The sequence below is a fragment of the Channa argus genome, chromosome 14 (assembly GCF_033026475.1).
Source record: "Channa argus isolate prfri chromosome 14, Channa argus male v1.0, whole genome shotgun sequence".
Classification (NCBI taxonomy): Eukaryota; Metazoa; Chordata; class Actinopteri; order Anabantiformes; family Channidae; genus Channa; species Channa argus.
The window spans coordinates 11,691,629-11,712,771 of NC_090210.1; the positions used below are offsets into that span (position 1 = coordinate 11,691,629).

At 39.4% G+C, this 21,143-nt stretch overlaps 1 protein-coding gene across 6 annotated transcripts in view; it reads left to right on the top strand.

The window, feature by feature from the left end:
• carmil3 (capping protein regulator and myosin 1 linker 3) overlaps nt 1-3,506 on the top strand; it is a 75,530-nt gene extending 72,024 nt beyond the window's left edge. For 3 of the 6 annotated variants that reach the window (XM_067475077.1, XM_067475078.1, XM_067475081.1), the window contains 5 exons: nt 226-329; nt 425-641; nt 859-930; nt 1,230-1,349; nt 2,745-3,506. In XM_067475077.1, the coding sequence (XP_067331178.1) occupies nt 226-329; nt 425-641; nt 859-930; nt 1,230-1,349; nt 2,745-2,785 (554 nt within the window). In that variant the 3' untranslated portion in view covers nt 2,786-3,506. Of the gene's footprint in view, nt 1-225; nt 330-424; nt 642-858; nt 931-1,229; nt 1,350-2,744 lie in introns of those variants that run through there. The other 3 variants (XM_067475079.1, XM_067475080.1, XM_067475082.1) reach the window with 3 other exon arrangements.
• The last annotated feature ends 17,637 nt before the right edge of the window (nt 3,507-21,143 follow it).

Below are 21,143 nucleotides of genomic sequence, written 5' to 3' on the forward strand. Positions count from 1 at the left end.
TAAAAATGGACAAATGGTTGAGGAATGTGTACTTTTTATCCTTTTCAGATTGGAAAACTTGCTGCAGAATGTTTTAAAAATAGCTGCTGCAGAGTTGTTGGTCTTAGTGAAGGTAACACAGAACATGCTAGGGCAACGTAGTTCACAATGAAAAGTAGCTGGTAATGTAGGAACAGCTTTTGTGGATTTCTATAAAGACTTTATGGCTTGTTTTTGTCTCATCAGAAGAGGCAGGAAATCTGGAAGGAGACGACCAGAGTGAAAGAAAGCGTGAAGAGAAGCTGAGAGCAAGAGGGCTAGAGGGCCAGCGTCCTCTTATTGCCAGTAAGGTATGTGTGTGCAGTATGGAAAAAAGCAAAAAAACTAACTTTGTTGCCGCAGTCTGTGTAACACTCCCAAATGTCACTGTCTGTCTCCCTCCCAGCCCGGTCTTGACCTGTCAATGGAGAAGACCTCTCCAGAAAACAACAAAACCCCTTCTGAAGTCTCCCCTGTCAGTGCAGGAGAAGAACCAGCCATTGACCAGCGGACTCTGCCTCCCACTCAGCCAATCATTCAAGACAAGGAGACGGCTGATAGAAAAGGTCCAGCAGTGTCTGGCAAACTGGGGATAGAAGATGCAGATTTTTCTATCAGCCAAGGTACTGTAATAGTTATCAGCGGATGGTGAGCGTATGATGTGGTAGATAAGTCCTAACTCAACAGCACTGGTGGTACTTTTGTTTTAATACAGAGTTTCATTTTATAAGTGTGGCAGTTGAGTCGTTTTTCTGTATAGTCATGGGAGCTGTATAGTGTATAGGTATAGTGTGTATTTGTTGTGATGGCGATGATGATGTCGACTCTTCCTCTTATCAGATAAGGAGGCAGGTCATAATGGGTTTCCGGCAGCATCGCATCACACTAGGAAGTCCAACTCATTTGATATAGGTACTTGTCTGACACTGATGTTGACTGCATCCCTTTTTTTGTGCACACATTTTTGAAATACATGATATGCATGCGCTTACTTAAACATGAGATAAATTCCCTTATTCTTATTTATGTTCATAATTCATAACAATGGAGCAATGCCTTTGTTATTCAATGAGAGCAGCACGAGTGTCTTATTTGATGTGCTCCCAAGCCTGTAGTGCTTGCTGGCTGTGCTCCATGCTTTTATGTTTTTGCATTCCTACCTCCTCCCCTGCACTGTGTGTGTGTGTGTGTGTCCTGCCATTTTCCTTCAGGCATGGAACGGGACAGCCCCTACGATCTGGAGAGGTCTTCAGATCGCAGATTCCCTGTGAAAAAACCCTGTTTCCCTCAGTATAGAAACAGATCTCTGGACTACCCTGTTGGGACCAGGTGTATGTATCTGTTTCGCTTCCTGAAAATATGTTTGCTATGATGGTCATGCATTTGCACAATCATTGGTTTTTGCACAAAATATTGTACAACAAAAACAAATTTCAGAATGAAAACCTAGTATGACCTAAAAATGGTGAACTTTTTCATTGCACTGTACATGAATGAGTCATATCCTGCATATTGAATGCATGCTTGTTCTAGAATCTTATAAATGGCTGACAAAAAGGATTGTAAAATAGAATTTAAAGATGTCATTTGGCTGTTTTCCGGATGCATCACATTGCAGCTGGCAGCCGGATCTGACACCGCCTGGATAAGTGCGCTACTAGATGAGAACTTTACCATTTTTGAAATAAGGACCTTTTATCACTTCTGCTTTCATTGGAACTGATTCCTTTTTTTTTTTTTGATACGAAGTTCCATTATTTGCGATAATTGGCAGCCATGTTGAGCTGATTCATCATCATTTTCTACATGGAGCCGTTTTTGGCATTGAAGATGAACATCCTGAGGCAGTGGAATTCAAGGGGCACTAATGACATGGCAAAACCACTATCAATTATCTCTGTAATACAGAACTATATATCACAAACCTGCTGCAGGGGACTCAATTATCATCAATGTGAGACTGATAAAAAGGGTCCACATGTCACAAATGGTGGCATAAAAGCCAGCTATATAGAAAGTGTAAAACTGAAGTGATCCTTTATGCCCTGTCTGGGTATATTTTTTTGTAATCTGACACTTCAAGCAACAGGTTTCCTATTCACAACAACTGGCAGACTTTCATATTTCCTGTACACACTGAAATCTGAATATTAAGTTATTGTTTGCAAAGCCAAGTCTATCGAATGTAAAGCTGAACTCGTTAATTTGTCGAGGCCCCTTGGAGACCATGTAACATGAAAAATTATCACTTAAAAAAAAAGTTTTTTCTTTTTCATCAACTCCATCTACTGTAGTTGAAGAAAGCAGACCGGAAAACTAAAACCATAATCCAAACAAAGAGTTAAAGCTGCACAGAGAAACTATTTCTGATGAATGTAAATCCAGTATTTGTTCTCCTTTCAGCTTTGTTTCTCTCCACCTAACTCTTGAGAAAAGAATTCTGTCTTGTTAGCTGATTGAATACCCTACTACGCTCACAAGCTAGTTCCTTGCTCTGTCTGTGAACTGCTAGATACCCTCTCTGGTACAGTTTTTTTAGAGTTTAGAGCTGGTTAAAGTATAAACAAGCAATAAAGGGTCAGAAGTGAGATGCAGTTAAGGTTTGTATATTAATTCTCTTTGTCTTAGTGAACTTAACTGTATACATAATCTGACCCACAGGTAACATTTAATTTTCATTAATGTAGATTAAACGTCATGCAGTCAAATTTTGTTTTCTTGTTTAGGCTACGACAGCCCCCAGCTGGGTAACAGTGATGCGTTGTGACGTTACAAGCAGACCAGGAGACACTTGCGGGGAAGAGAAGACTGGAACACGGAGGACATGAGACAGACACGCTTTTAAACCGTGGACTAAACTGACAAATATTTAACAGCAGCTTTATTTTTCTTTCTTTAAAACCATGTAAACATGTTTTGATGAAAATGCATGTGATGTATGCTTTCTGTTTTTAACTGGTTGCACTTGTTATGGTTTTTCTCAGGCATAATGACATGCAGTACATACAGTACTTTGCATACACACACACACAGTACTTCAGTGTCTCTCATGAATATGCTCATGAAATGTTTTATGCATTTGTGAAAAATCACTTATTGTTGAAAATATCCTCTCCCTTTCCCGTGTTTTACTGACAATCCGTGACTACTAAAAGTGAGTTTGTACTGTACATATTCAAACGAAGTTTTAAATATGCATTATCGAACTGCACTAACCATTGTGGTAACTCTACCAGTTAACTATACTGTTTTTAATGTGATTATATATTATTTGATAACTGTGTATGTATGTATGCCTTTGGTGTATGCTGACAATGATGATTGAGAAATGTGTTATCACGCGCTTAGCACTTCCATCTCTTTAAGAGTATTTAAGTCAATCAGTGGACCAGTTAGTTTTAATCAGATTTTGCAGGTCAGAAAACGAGTATATTTTCTAAAAATGCTTCTATGAATCAGAATAAATAAAATTGACTTTACATAAAGAATTGGATTATCTGAGTTAATGCAGTACATCACATTTAAATGTTTTAGAGACATGTGTAGAAGGGAACAAGGACACAAAGGTTCGTCATAGGTTTACTCAACAGTTTACTCAACATATCCTCTGTTATTCAGGAGGAGTTTCTCTGAGAAAATGACCCTAGTCATAGGAATAGTTTGACATTTTGGCATTATTCACTTTCTTGCTGAGTGAGAGAAGACTAAAAACACTAACATCTGTCTGTCTGCCTTCACGTTAAGTCACTGTTGCAACCAAGAAATGGTTTAGTATGAAACTTCTGGTAAAACTACAATTTATATTTTTCATCAGATACAACAAAAACGTTTAACACATGAAGTAGTGAGGTTTAGAGATGCTGGTGGGTAAGTGTTTACGTCAGCTCTTCTGCCTGTTTCAGGCTTAAGGCTCAGATAATATACCCCCTCCTAGCTGCAATTTAAAATTAGAGTTTTACATTTTATTAAAAGATATTTTAATTTACTCTACTGTCAAGAATTACAAAATACGATTGATACCACTCTTACAGAAAGTTTTTATTGGAAAAATGAAACCACTGCCAGGGGGTATTAGTTTAACTTAGCACAGAGCAAGATATTCCTCCAGGCCCTTCTTACATGCAAGTAATTATTTGTTTGATTTGTATACAAGTTTCAAACGACCTACTGTAGTTTTTATGTTGAATATATTTTGCATGTGCTGGGTTTTTGTTTTTTTTTTTGTTTTTTTTAGATTAGGTGCAAAGATTGATGTTGTGTCACCTACTGTAACCAGTAAAGACTAAAGCTTCCCCATGTTTCCACCCTCAGTGCTGGGTCAGAGTTACCAGCTGCTGAATGAAGCTTCATTCTCAGTGGACAGACAATAAAATAGTATCAGTCTTCTCATCCAATTTTTGGTAATAGACAGTGAATTGTGAAACTATTCCTTTAACAGACACTTAAAAAAATTATCTTTTGTCTTTCCTAATTTGTATGTAGGTATAATTCTAAATCAGAGGGAACATCATATGCAAATATGAAAAAAGAGACTTATTTTGGCAGGTCAATGGCTAAAAAGTATTAGGACAAATAAAAGTGGATGGATTTTCACCAAGCATTCGTACTTTTTTAAATATACACAATAACATTAAAGACTTCATGGTGACAGATGGCGAGTTGTTTTTACTCCTGCTCGGTGATGTGAGGAGTGCAGCTGAAATCCCTTGTTCCTGCCTCTCAGCAGCAGATGGCAGCAGAGACTAAGTGCTCTTCTAGCCTGAATGTTGTGATCGCAGTTCATGTGCTATGTGGCTGCCAAGTCATGAGCCACATGACCCATTACCATAATAATGGACCCAAGCAGCAGTCACTGTCTCTGCATGAATCCGTGCAGAATATTCATGATAATTGTGCCTTTTGAAATACTGATCTTTGCAGAGAAGATCATCCTGGAGGACACTTGCTATTGAGCATATTCATACTTATTTGGCAGTATAAAGACTGCCATTAATTACTCCTGTCTCTGGCATGTAAGAAGCATGTGGAGCTTACAGCTACCGAATCTCTCTGTCATGTCTGTCACGTCCCAGGCATAGAGGTGAGATCAGGTTATATAGTGACGTTTGGGTTTTGTCAGCTTTTCTTGTAATAGTGAGAAGCCTTTAATTCCCCCCATCCAGTCACCTGATCCCTCACACTGCCAGGACAGATCATAGACATGCACATTCAGTGGGTCAGCAGATAAGCTCAGTTAATTCTCCCCCCTCCTTTTCATCCACACACAGTCCCACAAACCATATGCTCACCTTAATTTTTCATTAGCACATGTAAACCTACGCGGTTCACAATGCATACACACAATGTTATTATCTGAGGGCATCAGGTGGCGTGAGTTGTGCACTCGCCTGTTTGCATGTTTGCAAGCTTGCTCATTCATCTATGTATAGGGTATTAGTATACCGTGTAGTGTCTGTGTGTGTGTTTGTGAGTTGCATGTGTTCAGCACCAGCATGTGGGTCAGCAACAAGCCACTTGACTTGCTGTGTCAACAGTGGAAACCTGGTAATAAGTTCATGTGAGCAAGTGGGCTCCACTGTGCTCCTACTAAACAGCACAAAAACAGGTAACAACACCTGACAAATGAAGGGTTTCACTGTGTGTGTGAGATGCTGAGAAATTACTTAGGGTCTTAGGGTTAAGCTTCTATGTTAGGTAACATGATAAATCACACAAGGCTCTGATTACAAGGAGTGGACTGCTGCAGCTGAGGTACTAGAAAGCAAAAGCTTTGATGCTGTTGGCATTTGAAGGCATGTGAGCAAAAACACTGGCAGTTCCTAATTCTGTTTGTGTTACTTGGGCAGCTTTGTTTTTAATTTTCTTGAAACAGTTGGTGCTGTGGAAAAAGGATTAAGCAAAATAGTCTGCAGCTTGATTAAGGTTTGGGGATGTGAACAAAACTAGAATTACCACCTTGTGGTTGTATCTCTCTGGCAACCCACCAGTCAAGTTATAGTTTATATACATGTCTGTCCAGACTCATATTCTAATCAGTTTATCCAAGATTCCAAGTGGACAATAATGCCAGATTCCTTCCAGGTGCTCCTGAGATAACGCGTTGATGTAAAACCATGAGGTTATCTCAACCTTTGACCACCAAAGTTCACAGTTCACAGTTCAGTGAACATTTTTGCCTTTTTGAAGAAATTCACTCAAGTCAGTCCTGACTTCACGCTCACAAGAAAAGGATGGAGGCAAGTATTATTTGAGAGCAGATATGATGAAAACAGGAGAAAAAAGGAAAAGTTCATTGTCCTAGCTCTCAATTATACAATAACAAAAATTGACTTTATTTCTATGGTCACATCTCTGGTCACATTTCTGTGTTTGGTTTTATTTACACTGATCCAACCGGGCATCAAATACTGCTGTAGTGACAAAGCCTGTGGAGTTTTATAGAAACCGTATTTACACTGTCAAGGGTTTGACCTTAGGGTTTACACATACGGTTTGACCAATTGGTGAGTCCCACTCACAAAACTCAAGAAGTGAATATTTCAAAAGACTTTCATAGCATATCTCTGCCTCAGTATAAGTCATAGACCATAACTATAATTGAAACAGGTACATACTGTAACTTTTTAGTATCGGTTTAATCAAGATCACATGCCCATCTCAGGTGAGCCCCTGACCAGAATTCATTCTTCATGCTATTTCCTCTAAAGTATCAGTAACAGTTGAAATGAGTTGGTATTCGATCACTGTTGTACTGTAAATCAGCCCAGAGGCACAAACTGTGGTTTAAGGTGAACCAGTAAATCCATAAATGCTAGTGCCTCTGTTTTCCTCCATATCTCAGGTCTGTTCAAATTTGATAGAATGAACATGACGCAACTGAGCACCAAACACTTGATAGAAACCTCTGGCTGAACTCTACGTGCCTCAAACATCTCCCACCGACGCAACTGTCGCTGGGTTTCTCCTCTCAGACTCATAAAAGGCTTTGCCTCCATCTCTACGATCTGAGGAGGCGTGTTTGACACCTTCCACGCAGGCCTTGGTGGACACAGTCATTCATCCCCCGCCCTCACATTCGTCTCTGCATCTGTCTTGCTCTCAGTGCTCTCTCACCTTATTTCTCCCTCTGCTGCCTTTCTTCCCTCTGTCCTCTCTTTGTTTCCCCTAAAAAAAACAGTGAGTGTCATACTCACTGCCAGCAATTACTGTAGCCATTGTGTAAGTGCGTTTGTGTGTTCGGCTATTTAGGTGTTTGTGTCTGTGTGTTGCAGTGAAAAAGGAAAGTGACATTGAGGTCAGAGCTGCAGGAGCTGAGTTAGTTGGATGTAGTGGGAGTGAAATGTTTGGTAGACAAGAAAAACCTCAGGAGAGGTGGGCTGAGGTAACCAAGTTTAGGAATGATGCTGAGTTTGTAGACTCAAATGATCCTTTAAAGAGCAACTTCACCAATTTTCAACTTGCTTTCTATGACTTTAGTTTAGTGTGTTAATATACAGTAATGCTTTTAAACTTCCCACTGACTTCCCTATATTAAAATATTTATCCAATTATAGCTGAGGTCACCCAGAGGAGTTTTTCATCATTAGAGGTTCAGATGATGCCATACGGAGGAGCTCTAGAACAGTAGGTTGATTACAGCCTCCATAGTATGACCATAGTATAACAAGATAACATAATCTGAACTAAAGGTTCCTCCAAGTGATGTCATCTGGAGGTATTTTTCAGCTAGAAGAAGAAAGATGTTTTGATAAAGGGAAGTCGATGGGAAGTTTAATGTAATTTATGTACATACACTATTTAAAGTAGAACCAAAAAAAGCAAGTTCAATATCGGCGAAGGCATCATTTAAAGCACTGAATCTTTATTCTGAAGATTTACGACCAAAGGTATGTGATCAATCAAAATATCAAGCTATAAGTGAGTGAAGTGTCAGGTGATACACTCTGGACCAACCTGAAATATTTTATTACCAATCAGTTGGATTGCTAGACACTTTGTATAGAAATTCATGAATCTGAATGACTTTGCTGATTTCAGGTTTCCCCTGTGTTAGCTTCACATTGTAATTTAAATGAAATATTTTAAGAACTACTGATGGATATATTCATAGATTTTCATTAAATTTGATACAAATATTACTGGCCTCCTTGTGATGAATGGTGATGGAGGAAAATATTTGGCAAAGTGTTGACAGTTAGACTCCGCCTTGCAGAGTTGGTTAGAGGCTCTTTGCTGTAAACAGTTGCCTCGTGTGGCTGAATTCAGTGCAATGAGAGCAGTGTGTGAATGCAGTGCAAAGATCTTCCAGCCTTGTCATTTGAAGGTATTGGGTGGGGCGCATATCAGGGATCTGTTAATGCTATTAAAATTGTTCCACACCAGACCTGCAGGTACATTGCCCAAATTGTGAAAATGTCCCCATACCAAAAGCACACAAGTGTGTCCATATACTTTTGGCCATACAGTGTTGCGTGTGTGTTTTGATGATACAGAATTTATTCATTATTTCACTTTTTAGATTAAAGAAATAAGACCCCTCTTTTTGCCGTGTGTGTGTGTGTTTGTGCATGGCCAAACCACATCATGGGAAGTTAAGAGGAGAAAAATACAGAGAGGAAAGCAGGTGTGTGACCTCTCTTTCTCCTCATTATGCAGCACATCAGCAGAGGGCTTTGCCCTGGAGCAGGTCACTCCTCACAGTACACGAGACACATCTAAGATCCTTTTTATATTTCCCTTTGACTCTGCCCGCATTTCAAATGCGCAGCCCTGTGCATTTGCTTTTTAGTTCTCCCTTTAGGCCACACCTGGGTCAGAGAGTTTCAGCAAAAATTGTTCGTTTTCTGTCTTTTACCCACTTGGGGCTCGACTTTATTGTGTGGAGCCTCTTTTGACCTGATGATGAAAAGCAAACATATTTGAGTTAGACACTTACTTATATTATGTTTGTCATTTAACTTTTGGTGAAAATGTTCTGGCACAAAGTAGGTGATTAGAAAGTGACTAGTCATTTTGTTATATACAGTCTAATTTCACTTGCATGAGTAAATGCTCTGTAAAGGCCATGTTTCTTTTTATTATCATTTCTTCTATTGATCAGTTGTCATCCATTTATATTAATGGAACTTTTTACACTGGCGTTTTGTGTAACACCCATGGCAATTATTGTGTTATCTTATAAAAAAGCTGTTCATATAGTGTCCTAAAACGACAATGAAAAATAATATGAATTATTTCTCTGCTCTTTCTGTGTTAAACTATTGGATATCAAACCATTCTCCTAGTGGAATGTGTCCGCTTTGATTTGAAATGCCTTATGAATAAAACATTTCCTGTTGAAAGGATAACATGACACTGATTGCTCTATAAAGAAATCAAACCTTCTGCCTTTTAATCTAAGCAGTGGTGTACAGATGGGTGACAAACTAAAGGTATAAGACTATGGGTGCAACAAGCAACACAAGCAGCACTCAGAAAGGTTGGTAATGTCCTGACACAGAAATTCACTTGCATCTGTGGGATATTTTAGTGCCGACTGCATTATGCACAGATGGTAGCAGAGGCGCAAAGAAGTGGGAGTTTCTTTCAAATGAGGCAGCACTAAGGCAAGTTGTTTGCACTCAAAATGTGTCTATGTGTGAAGTCACACCAAAATCTGCTGGGCAAATTTTACTCACACATTGTGGTCAAAAGCAGGAAGGTCTGGTTGTAAACACAACCTGAAGGAGCCAGCAGGGCTAGTGGGCTATCAGGAGCAGCACACGGATTTATTAAAAGTTTTATCAAACATTCACTGCCATTAACCTCTGTGACAATTCTCTCACACACTGAAAAACACACGTTATATCCTGAATGGGAGCTCCGGCATTTTATGCATCAAAGTTCAATCAGACTAGAGTGATGCTGAGGAGACGGATCAAAATGTAACCATTCACATACACATGACTGAGACGCATGTTTGGCTTTGATTGTGATGTAAAGCTTTAAGCTTTGTATGTGAGCAAACACAATACTCGTGCTTAAAGCAGAAAGGTCAGTAAATAAGTTACATTGATCTAAAAATGAATATGGTGTGAGTGATTCTTGTGGCATGAGGCTGATACAAAGTAACACAACTGCAAGGACCAGATTGGTCTGTTAAAATTCAGTGTGCTGTTGTTTACAGGGGGATTTTGGAGCACGGCATCTTATAAATCCTGTGTGTCCTTGTCTCTTTTCCAGCTGTGACTACGCAGTATTTCTCGTATTATTTTAAAATGCATCCCGATGCAAACACTGCTGTGTCACATGTTAAAGTGTGATGTGACGAACATTTGTGTGTAATCTAGCAGAAACTGAAAAATGACAGCATCGTGTTGACGATGTCATGTCAGCTGTGTCATATAAAATTGTGTCACTCTGAATGGTGTAAAGAAAAGCTAATAAATATTCTGTCTGCTGCAGTTCCTACACTAAATGCAATGGACAGGATGGGTGATTGTTTTCTCTCTTCACTTTCCACTCACCCCAACCGGACAAGGCAGATGTCTGCCCACCCTGAGCTTGGTTCTGCTGGAGGTTTCTTCCGTTAAAGGGAGTTTTTCCTCTCCACTGTTGCCTAGGGCTTGCTCAAGGGGGAATTGTAGGTTCTCACTATACATCTTTATAGTCTTGACTTTATCATTTAAAGTGCCTTGAGATGATTTTGTTATGAAATGGCGCTCGTTTCAGTTCATTGAGGTTTTGGGGCATTTGCTTATGCACAGCTCTCTTAAGGTCCCACCATAGCACTTCAATTAGGTTGAGGTCTGGACTTTGACTAGGCCATTCTATTATTCTTTTATTTTTCTGATGTTTTTTATTGTTTTTTTTTATGTACCTGGTTTTGCTGCTGTGCTTTGCGTCATTGTCCTGTTGGATGACCCAGTCTGGACCAAGCCTTAGCTGTCGAGCAGATTGCCTCACATTTACCTTATGAATCCTATAGAGAGAGTTTGTGTTCGACCTAATGACTGCAAGGTGCCCAGGTTCTGTGGCTGCAAAACAAGCCCACATCATCACCCCTCTGCTGCTGTGCTTCATGGTGGGTATGAGGTGTTTCTTCTGAAATGCTATATTGGTTTTTGCCAAACATGGTATCACTTTGGTCTCATCTGTTCATAGGAAAAGGTTCCAGAAGTATTTCTACTAAATAAAAGGAGCTTGAAAAAAAAACTACAAAGTAGCTCAGTAGATCAGTTCAACTAGAGGTCAACGTGTCTAAAATGAAAGATAATTAGTCTTGTGTTGCTCATTTCATGTCTCTGTACTTCTGTGTCCTTGACTGTCCATCCTGTCTGTCATGTTACATCTTTCCCTTTCAGCTCTTCTCTTCTTCTTAGGGTTTTCACTCCCCATCATGTTGTAGCTGTAGTAATAAAATCCGAGTGACAAGAAGCACATAAACACACTAAAGCTCGGTGGTCAGCAACGTGAGGAGTCAAAGTTAGTAAGACTAGAAGCAAATTTGTTATAACTAAATGATTTCCCTTCTAATCATATTCATATACTGTAAGGTCTGTATTCAGCATTGACACTTACTAGGTAGTGATGACTCTTTTGAAGTAAGCTGCTTCACTGACCTTTATACTTATGTGCAAACACACATTATCAGTCACCCCCAAAGATGGATTTTGGACAGGAATGTTAAGCTTGAGAGTTATACTGCTTAAAAGGGACAGATGGATGAAGGAATGAACAAACCTTTGTTCATTAGTTTGTCCATCTGTCCCCCACAAACACTATCATGGGCGTGGTTGATCAGCTTTTGACAAAAGTGGGAGTAATGATGCATCCCATCACTCTGTGGCATTTTTCAATGACAGTGTCACAATTAAGGATAAAAGAGCACACATGTGAAACTGAGTGGAAATATCCAATTTGTTTGATAAAGTACTGTTGTATTAAATGGAGTATGGGTTACAGAATAATCTCTTTGAGTTCAGACATTCATCAGTCCACAGTCAAATAAATAGAGGTGACTTAAAGTAGCTCTGTGGCGACTCTCTGTCTGTGACCAAATGAAACTAAGGTTGAATGGTGAATCTGCTATAAACACAGATGTTCATATTAAATGAAAAGATAATTGCACGGATGAAGTATGGAGGATGGAGTATTATAATTTAGCTGCTTTGCTGCCTCTGGACCAGGACAGTGTGACATCATCAGTTGTCACATTTTGTTAATCATTCCACAATGATCATGGGGGTGTTGTTTTGCTTAATGACTTTCTGTTATTGTAACGCTTTTCTTTCTGTTGTGTATGTGTGACAGTTGATGATAAATTATGAATCATGGAGGGAAAAATAAGATTTTCCAGGTTTATCAAAGTTTATCTGGTGGCTGTCAGCGAGCTAAAGCTCAGTAGTATGTGTTTGATGCAGTACGATAATGAGGATAATGAGTGTTTAAAGAAAGACAATTCACCTTTTTCAATGGCCCATAAGATTAAAAACTACATGAGCTCTGTGTTATGAATGAATCTTGGCATTAAAAGGTTTGTCCAATTATTTAATAAGGCAAGTGACATTTATAGTCTTGTAAATGTTAAAATATGATGAAGGTACAAAACTCAACAATCAGCTGCATCAACTAACACAGAACTTAAAAAATAATTATTAATTAGGCTATGTTTACTTTTTTTGCCCCCAGGTTAGTCAGATTTGATACTTTTCTGGAAGTGTAAATAAACTAAATCAGAATATGAATATCCAGTGTCTATCTGATTCCAGCCTATGTGGGCACTGTCGGAGCCAATTTCCAAACGATTACTGCTTCCTATTCTTGTACGTGTGTGGCTTACATTGTATTTAAATTTGTACATGCACAGAAGTTTAGGACCTCTGTTTGTTCACACTCGAGTTAGAGTCATGTCACTTACAAATATGAATGTTAACCATATACATAAAATCCTCCAATCTGATTAAAAATGGAACGTGAGAATTGAAGTCTGTATGGTTAAAGAAGCTTCAGTGAGCTTTATGGATGTTGATAGGTGTTTCCATTTTCTGCAAAACAATTTGTTTTAATCCTGCCTTAATGCCTCTGCAGATGATGCATCCACGCCTCCTTTTACTTTCATTAAAAATAGCAACACCAGCGGATTTCCCTCTGTGTTAAACTGTTACTTTAATTTCACCATGTCACTATTATTTAGCTACTGTCTTGGCTCATAAGGTTTAACAAAACGTTTGAAGTAAAAATTGGATAATGGGTGTGTGTCTAGACATTTTTAAAGCTTTCATGTCTCAACACGGTAGATAACTCCAGAGGTGTTTTGAAGAGCCTTTAGTTTAATCCGTCTTCAAAAGGATGTGGCTTGTTTTCTTCAGGAAGTTGCAGTCAGAGGGAGAGTGGCTAAATCAATGCATGCAAGTCAGAAAAACGGTGTAATTTCCCTGAGGTTGAATGATGAAGACAAATGTTGGACTCTCCGTTGAGAAATTATTGATAAAAATGCCCAAATGCCAGGCAGTGGGTAGCCATCTCATAAACAGCAAATAAGCACCTTGTTTACTGGGCTTGAGATAAGTGGTTTGTTTACATGCAGGGCTCTGATCAGCTGCCTGCTCTTTGCTGAGGACTGGACTGTTTTCCTCTGCATAACTACTCTGTGTGCTTATCCCCCTGAGCACAAACAAGCTCTCTTCCTTTCTGTTTGCACCGTGTGCCAGCCAAGGTGAGTGGCCTCGACTGTGTCGTGATGCAGTTGACTTGCTGATGTCATCAAGGGTTTTGTGCTCAAGTCTCCCGAGATGGGTTGGGGGGTGGGGGGTGTAACCCATCTCCTCTGAATCATCAGGCTTGTCAGTCACAGGAAAGGCCTGGTGAGCTCAAAATTGCAAGTGAATCTGGAAACACTGAGATGCAACTATTATAAACATGAATAATACATGAGAGATAGTTGATTATTAAAAGGAGCTTACAAAATGATCCTTTCACCGCATGCCTCTCCAAATTCCTGATTTTGTCTATTTTGCTCTCACAGTTGTTGGTAACTCACCTCTCTTCACCTGTCCTTTTCTCCATTATGCCTCAGCTTTCTCATCATCTTTTCTGCTGCTCCCATCTCATCTCATTTGTAATGTCTCTCATTACTTCTTGGATTTTCCTCTCTAAATCATTATACTCCCATATCCCCTTCCTTCTTCATATAGCATCTTATTTTGTGCAATTGCTCTTCCCATTACTCTTACTTTCAGTCTGGTGGGGCTGTCAGTGCTGATGTATCATGTTAGTCGCATCATGTTAGTGTTTCTGTTCGCCTGCTTGTCTCATGCGCATGCATGTGTGAGAATTAATTTACAAACAGAGTTCAGTTTGAGGAAAAAATGAGGCAGACAACATCATATTGTTGACAACAAATCGTGGTATAAAACCACTAACTCAAACTAACTGCCCTGGTGCCACACTCGCTTGTTGCACCAAATAATTCACAGTACCAGGTAACAAACGTTTAAGCTGTAGCTCCTAGGTGTTTAGTGAGCTGTTTCCAAAGCCATTTGTGTGGTAACAATGGATGCAATTAATAATTTAAATGCAAGAGAGATGCAATTTAGCATTTCATGTGAGCAACATGGAGCATTTTATGATCTTTGAGTCTGTTGTTTTGGTTATACAGTCTCTGTTCAATCTCATCCAGCTTATTTCCAACCTCAACATTTTGCTATTTTGAGCAAAAACCTCTGATGAACCCACACCCTGCCACCTGTCTAACGCCAAACGACTCGCAGACAGTGTAAAGTTGGTGAATGCAGTGGAGCACTGAGCAGCTAAAGTGCCACATATTCACCTTTGGTTTTGATAAAGTCAAAAGAAGAGCTGAAATAAAAGTCACTATCGGCCAGATCATGTCTCAGAGTGGATATAAATGTTGCTCAGTGTCTTTTGCAACGTTTTCCAAATTATGACGACATTCTATAAAATACAACATTTTAGGAATCTTATTTTAACAAATACATTTCAGAAATACATTTTAATGCCATTAATACAATACAATAACATACCACAGCATTTCTCTGTGTTTTGTGACCTGGTGACATGGTGTTGTGACCAACTTTATAAGGTTGTGCTATGCCAATGTGAAAAAAAGAAGTCTTTCAAAATTTTACAAATGAAAATGTTTCTTCTTTTACATATTGTTATGCTGAAGAAAAGAACAACAAACAAGACACAAATATCTCAGCTCCTGCAGTGACTCTCATATTTAGGCAGTTGTTAGTATGCATAATTAAACAGTAGAGCAGAAATCCTGCAACGCAGGGTGGATAATGCTAAACTACAAACGAGAATACTTAAGGAAAGTTAAAATATGGAAATGATTCTAACAAGAACCACCTTAATCGACAGTATAGCAGAGAAGTCAATATCTCATTATCTAATGGTCAAGGTCAATATAGCTTCTACCATAAATGTGCATAGCAACTGTGTTGTAAAGTTAGGAAAAGAAAGCATTTATGGTTTAGGCTTTTATGGCAGCCAGATAATTTGCTTCCAAATTTCTACTTTGGTGCTAAAAGTACACTCTATCCTGTAATACTCTAGTCAGTCTAGTGCTGAATGTTAAATGTGTGCTGCAGATTCGTTCGCTACGAATGGAACCCCCGAGAATAGCAGGGGAAAGATCACACTGCCACAGAGCTTCCCAACAGACTCAGGTGTAATCTGTGCAGACATAAATAGGATACCTATTTGTAGTAGTACAGTGGTGATCCCCTTAGCATAGAACATAAAATCTATATTCTCCATCTTTCTCTTCCATGGTTTGTGGAGTGTGGTGCACATTTGCCTGCTCCTCGTAATCATGGCCTTACCGAAGGTCACCTACATCAACTTTGACCGTAGGTGCATGCGCTCAATGGACCAAAATAAGTGGCTATTCCTCTAGTTCCTGCTTCCCTTGTTTACTTTTCTTATTTATGGCCTCCCGTCTCTTCATCACCATTGACTGTGGCCTCATCATCATCATCTCACCTCCACAGCTGCAGGGGCACACTTATGCTGCTGATCAGAACAGCAGGAAAGCTACAGCTCTGCTGATTGTGTCAATATAAGCTTTAGTTCAGACTTTAGTGTCTCTTTTTTTTAACCCAGCAGATTCTCCCACCATCATATTCAGACATAAACTTTCTTCAGTTTGGTCTTTATAATATTTTCAAGGCACCTACCCTGGGTCAAGTGAGGAAACAGACATACCAGTGTCACCTTTTGTGACCATTGTGCTACTGTGTATGGCAGCATGGTGGAACCTGCCACTCTATTTCCTAATGTTCCATCCCGCAGAATGTCAGCTCCGAGCTCAACTGACATTCTTCTTTCTTTCTGAGGCAAAATATCTGCACAGTACTGGCGCTAAATCCTGTTCCTCTCCTATAGACCTGTCACACCCTCAGCATCCTGCACCCTCTGCAAGCACATGCTGACTCAGCAAAGTTCGGACACACCACAACTTTGCTCATTCACATTGCCCCATGATATGATTGATAATCCTATATACTGTAGAATAAAACACTTATGAGTCAAAACAGGCTTTGTATACACATATTTTCCACATCATCCTTTATAAAAAAGCTTCGAGCAACAGTGTGAAGCTCACAGTGTGTCATAAACAGTATGCAATATGTGCCATAAAAACACAGGTTTGTATTCCTTGTGTTCACAATACCACATTCCCTAAGCAACTGACTGTCCCGGCAGTGAGTTTGTAAAGGAGGAGAACTAATCTGAAATGATCTTACAGCTAAACAAAGCGGTTTCTCCGTGTTTCAAAATGCACATCATCATTTACAAATCTAGGTCACTGAACTTGAATAGATATCTTTAGAGATCCCAAATGGGACCTCAACCTGGCATCTTTTCTGCAACAGCCTTTCTTATAGGCTGAAGGACATCTGCCGAGCCGACATTGACTGACATAACCTATTCATGCAAACAGAAACCGAATTCCCCATGGAACTTTTACACAGCTGTCCCTCAATTGTGATGAAAAGAGCATCTGATAAATATGACACATTTATAAAAAATGCTTTTCTCCTTTGAGAGAACCCTCAAGATGTCATCACATTGCACCAAGTAGATTAAAACAACCAATACAACCTTTTAACCTCATTATTAAACCTTGTGAGCAAAGACACAAAGGAAACAACATGCCATGCCAACCTCCCTTAAAAGTGCTTTGTTACGTTATCTCAATGCAATGTCATCTCAATAACCTTGTGAAAAGCTTCCCTTCTTAACTTATCATCAGTTGAAGCTGACTTGCTTTGTCGTAAGCTCGAATGCAGGGAAGCGCTGATTAAGTTGGCATTTGACACTGTGACGGCTCACATCAGATGGCTGCATGGGAAAGTGACTTCCTAACAAGTGGAGCCCATCTGCATCCAGAGTGATTTAATACCACAATGTAGAGGGCATGTCATGTACTACTTGCAGTGTTCAGGGGCTATGTGTGACAAATTGGCTGAGGACAAGTAATTGGATTTTTTTGTTGTCGGGATTTTGATATTAGTAGATGTAAAGCAATGATTTAAATTTATTGGGATGTTGGAACCCCTTGAGCAAGCCTGAAGAATTATATAATGGCTTTGTTTTGCAGATAAAATGGAGACAGCTTAATCTGAAATTCACACACACACACACACACACACACACAAACACACACACACACACACACACACACAGAGAGATGAAGATAGAGACACAGAGAGATTTAAACCAAAGGCCATTTAAATGAACAAAAATAACAAGCTAACCCTACAACAGGAAGATATGGGTAAGATGCACACATTTGATCAAAACACTCCCCCCTTTCGTTGAAAGCAGATGGCAGCCCACCCTGAACTGGGTTCTGCTGGAGGTTTCTGCAGCAGTTTTTTCTCTCCACTGTTACATAGGTCTGGATCAAGGGGGATTTGTTGGGTTTTCTCTACATATCTGTATAGTCTTGACTATTCTGTAAAGTGCCTTGGGATGACTTTATATATAAATAAAGTTGAATTGAATTGATTTTTTTCCCCACACTGTGTTACAAGCATCATCATCATAGAAGCCTATAATTTTGATGAGAAAAGAAATCTTTTGCAGTTTTGTCACAGAAATTACAGTGTGGTTTATTCATTTGAAACAGTAAAACAGCCAAAGACAGGCAAAATGTGCCAAAAACATTTATGAAATATTATAGTATTTTAGGTATTATGTGACTGTTATGAAGTTTGCAAGTTTGATGGCAAAAAAGCAAGACCTTTAAGATTTTAGATTTAAAGTCCTTTATTTAACCCCCTTTGAGCAGGGTTTTTGTCGGAACCCACTCCAGCTGACATCCATTATTTGGCAGTAAACAGGTTTTTAGACATTTCTTCGATACAACCTGGTTGCAGATAAAAGAAACAGGCCACAGTTGATTTGAGCTTCTTTTAAGAAGTTGATCTGGTTGTTAAGCTCAACATGAAGTAGACCATGAGACACAGACGGTCTTCATGGAGGCCTCGCAGCTTGAAGGTCCCCGCTTCGAATCCCTGGCTGGCTGCAGCCTTTCTTTGTGGAGTTTGCATGTTCTCCCTGTGCTTGCATGCATTTCCTGCGAGTATTCTGGTTTCCTCCCACAGTCCAAAGGCACATTACATTAATTGGTGGCTCTAAATTGCCCGTAGGGGCTTAAACAGTTTTTTCGTTTTTTAACCTTGTGGTTTGACACAAATTAATTGTAGCCAATTAAAGTAATAATTGGCCAAAACAGCCACAGGAGCATAATCATTTATCACATGCACAAATCATAATCCTTCACTGGGTGGGTGAAAGTAATACATTTATCACTGTGCCATTATTCACATACATGATTATGATAAAATCATAAAGTTAACTTCGGCTTTGCAGGTCTTTTTGGCAACCATAAGTCATGCCTTGGTTATCTTTTGACATCTCCCAAACTGCACCGTTGCACATTTGACACAGACCAGGGTGTTTCCATTAGCAAGGAGCAGGCAGCTTTTCATTGACACCGTCTTGGTGGCTAATGAGAGCACTTATCTCTGTCATCTGTCTGTGCTGTGATCCTCTCACACAGGGCAAGACACTGAGCTCAGATGTCCTGATGAGTCTTCATTAAGTCTGCAGATTAGTGAAAGCTTAAAATATAAGTCACGCTCAGCAGGCCCATTGAGAGGATCCTTCCTATTTCCATTCAGTGTGTTTACTGAAGCCCTGAAGTGTCTGGAGGCTTGGTGTACATTTAAATATTCTGTGAGATCAAGCAGCTAAGAACAGCAGTGAGCAGAATGGGCAGCACATTGAGGCTGGGAGGAGAAAAATATCCAAGGGGCTCCGGAGATGGTTATTATAATAGAAGGAACTTCTCCTTGTCTAGTTGGGAATTCTGGAGGGGGATTGATCTTTTGAGTGTGAAAGCAAGAACAAACAGTTAGCAATGTTATGTTAGTAATGTTGAATATGTTTGAGTCATTTGGGTTAGTTTTAAATTTTTGCAATTTCAAATAATAACTGATGGAAACATATTTAGGCTCCATTTATAGTGTTTTGGACTGTACAGGATTGCAACGAACTGTGGCCCTTCAAACACATTTAATGACACCCTGCTTCTAGCGAACAGTTAGGACACCCATCAAGCTACCTGTCATACATAATGATGGGTGTAACCTTCAGCACAAGGAGGAGAAGAGAAAAAAAAGGAGAAGAAGAGAAAAAAAGCTGGGACTGGTCTGGGGGCCCTCGATCACCACTGCGTGTTAGGCTCACCACCAGTGGCTCTGAATTAATCAACTGATTTCTTAAACTAACATAGTACATCTTATCCCACCAAGACATAAAATATTCACACTGCAATTTACTGAATGTTGTAGCATCCTGACATCTGATCCAGAGAAATGGGCCCTTTAATTTCATAGCTCTTTGTCTGTAAGTTTTCTAACTGCATGGGGAAAGAAGCACTTTCACTCACGCTGGATTTATTTCTTATTAAAGACGGTAGATTAGAACATTCTGCTGTGCCTGCAAGCATTATTCAATCTGGTTTCCAGGCGGTGCTGGGATTGGACACCAGTAACTAGGAGTTAAAATGGGTTTTCCAATATGGCAGGGGGCAAAAGATTTCTTGAGGATGAATTCAAATGGATGACATATATTTCAAAAGGAAGACAAGAATTATACAGTTTGAAGAAGGCAGCAGAAACCCTTTACAACCCTTTACATATGTGCCAATCCGTCTGTGACATAACCTTAGAAAGCAAAGAGCAAGAGGGGAGTTTTTGCCAATTTTAGAGCCTTTTGCAGCTCATTCCAGCCGCTGCAGGCAATAAACCTAAGTGAGAACTCTGGGTGAGAACATAATGTGCAGCCCAGTCATGTCGTGGAACACTGATTTTGTTTCTCACATCTTGGCCGATGTAATGTGGAGCTGAAATGTTGCCAGACCAAGAAGAGTTTTGTAAATAAACTGAACCAATGAATTTTCTAGAGACTTCCATTTAGTTAATGCACACAGCCACAGTGGCATGTTCTGTAGGTAGCACTGGTGATGGATTTAAGCTGAGTGCTGGAAATGCATCAAAAACACCTTTCTCTCAATATTGCATTCACAGTCATTTAGCCAGCTTGCTGTGTTGTGATGTAGAAGGGAAAGTAACGGATGCAACAAATGATGTGAATTAAACTGGGGGCACCCTAACCACTGGACCAGACACACTGCTTTCACTTTTTTGCAATCACTAATTTAAAATTGAGTTTTTTTATTTAAACTCCATTTCAACTTTCTTTTATATCTTTAAACATGTTTTTCCTCTTTAATTTAATTTTTTGTTAATATTAGAACTAAAACTTAAAATGGTCAATGGCAAATTTGGCTTGTTCAGATGGCTATAACTAAAAAGCAATAACTAAAAGTATTTATTGAATTTTAGCAATCTTCCAGATGGAGATTGGATGTTTTATTACTATGTATTTTTCTTCAAATTTTCAGGGAAAAACAAACCTATGACTCACAGTGTACTTGGTCTCCTGTAACTAAGGTGATGGCGTAGATAGACTGGGGGACACACTCAAAGAAGGTTAGCATATGAGTTCAAAACTGTTTCAGGTGTAGCATACTATATACAATA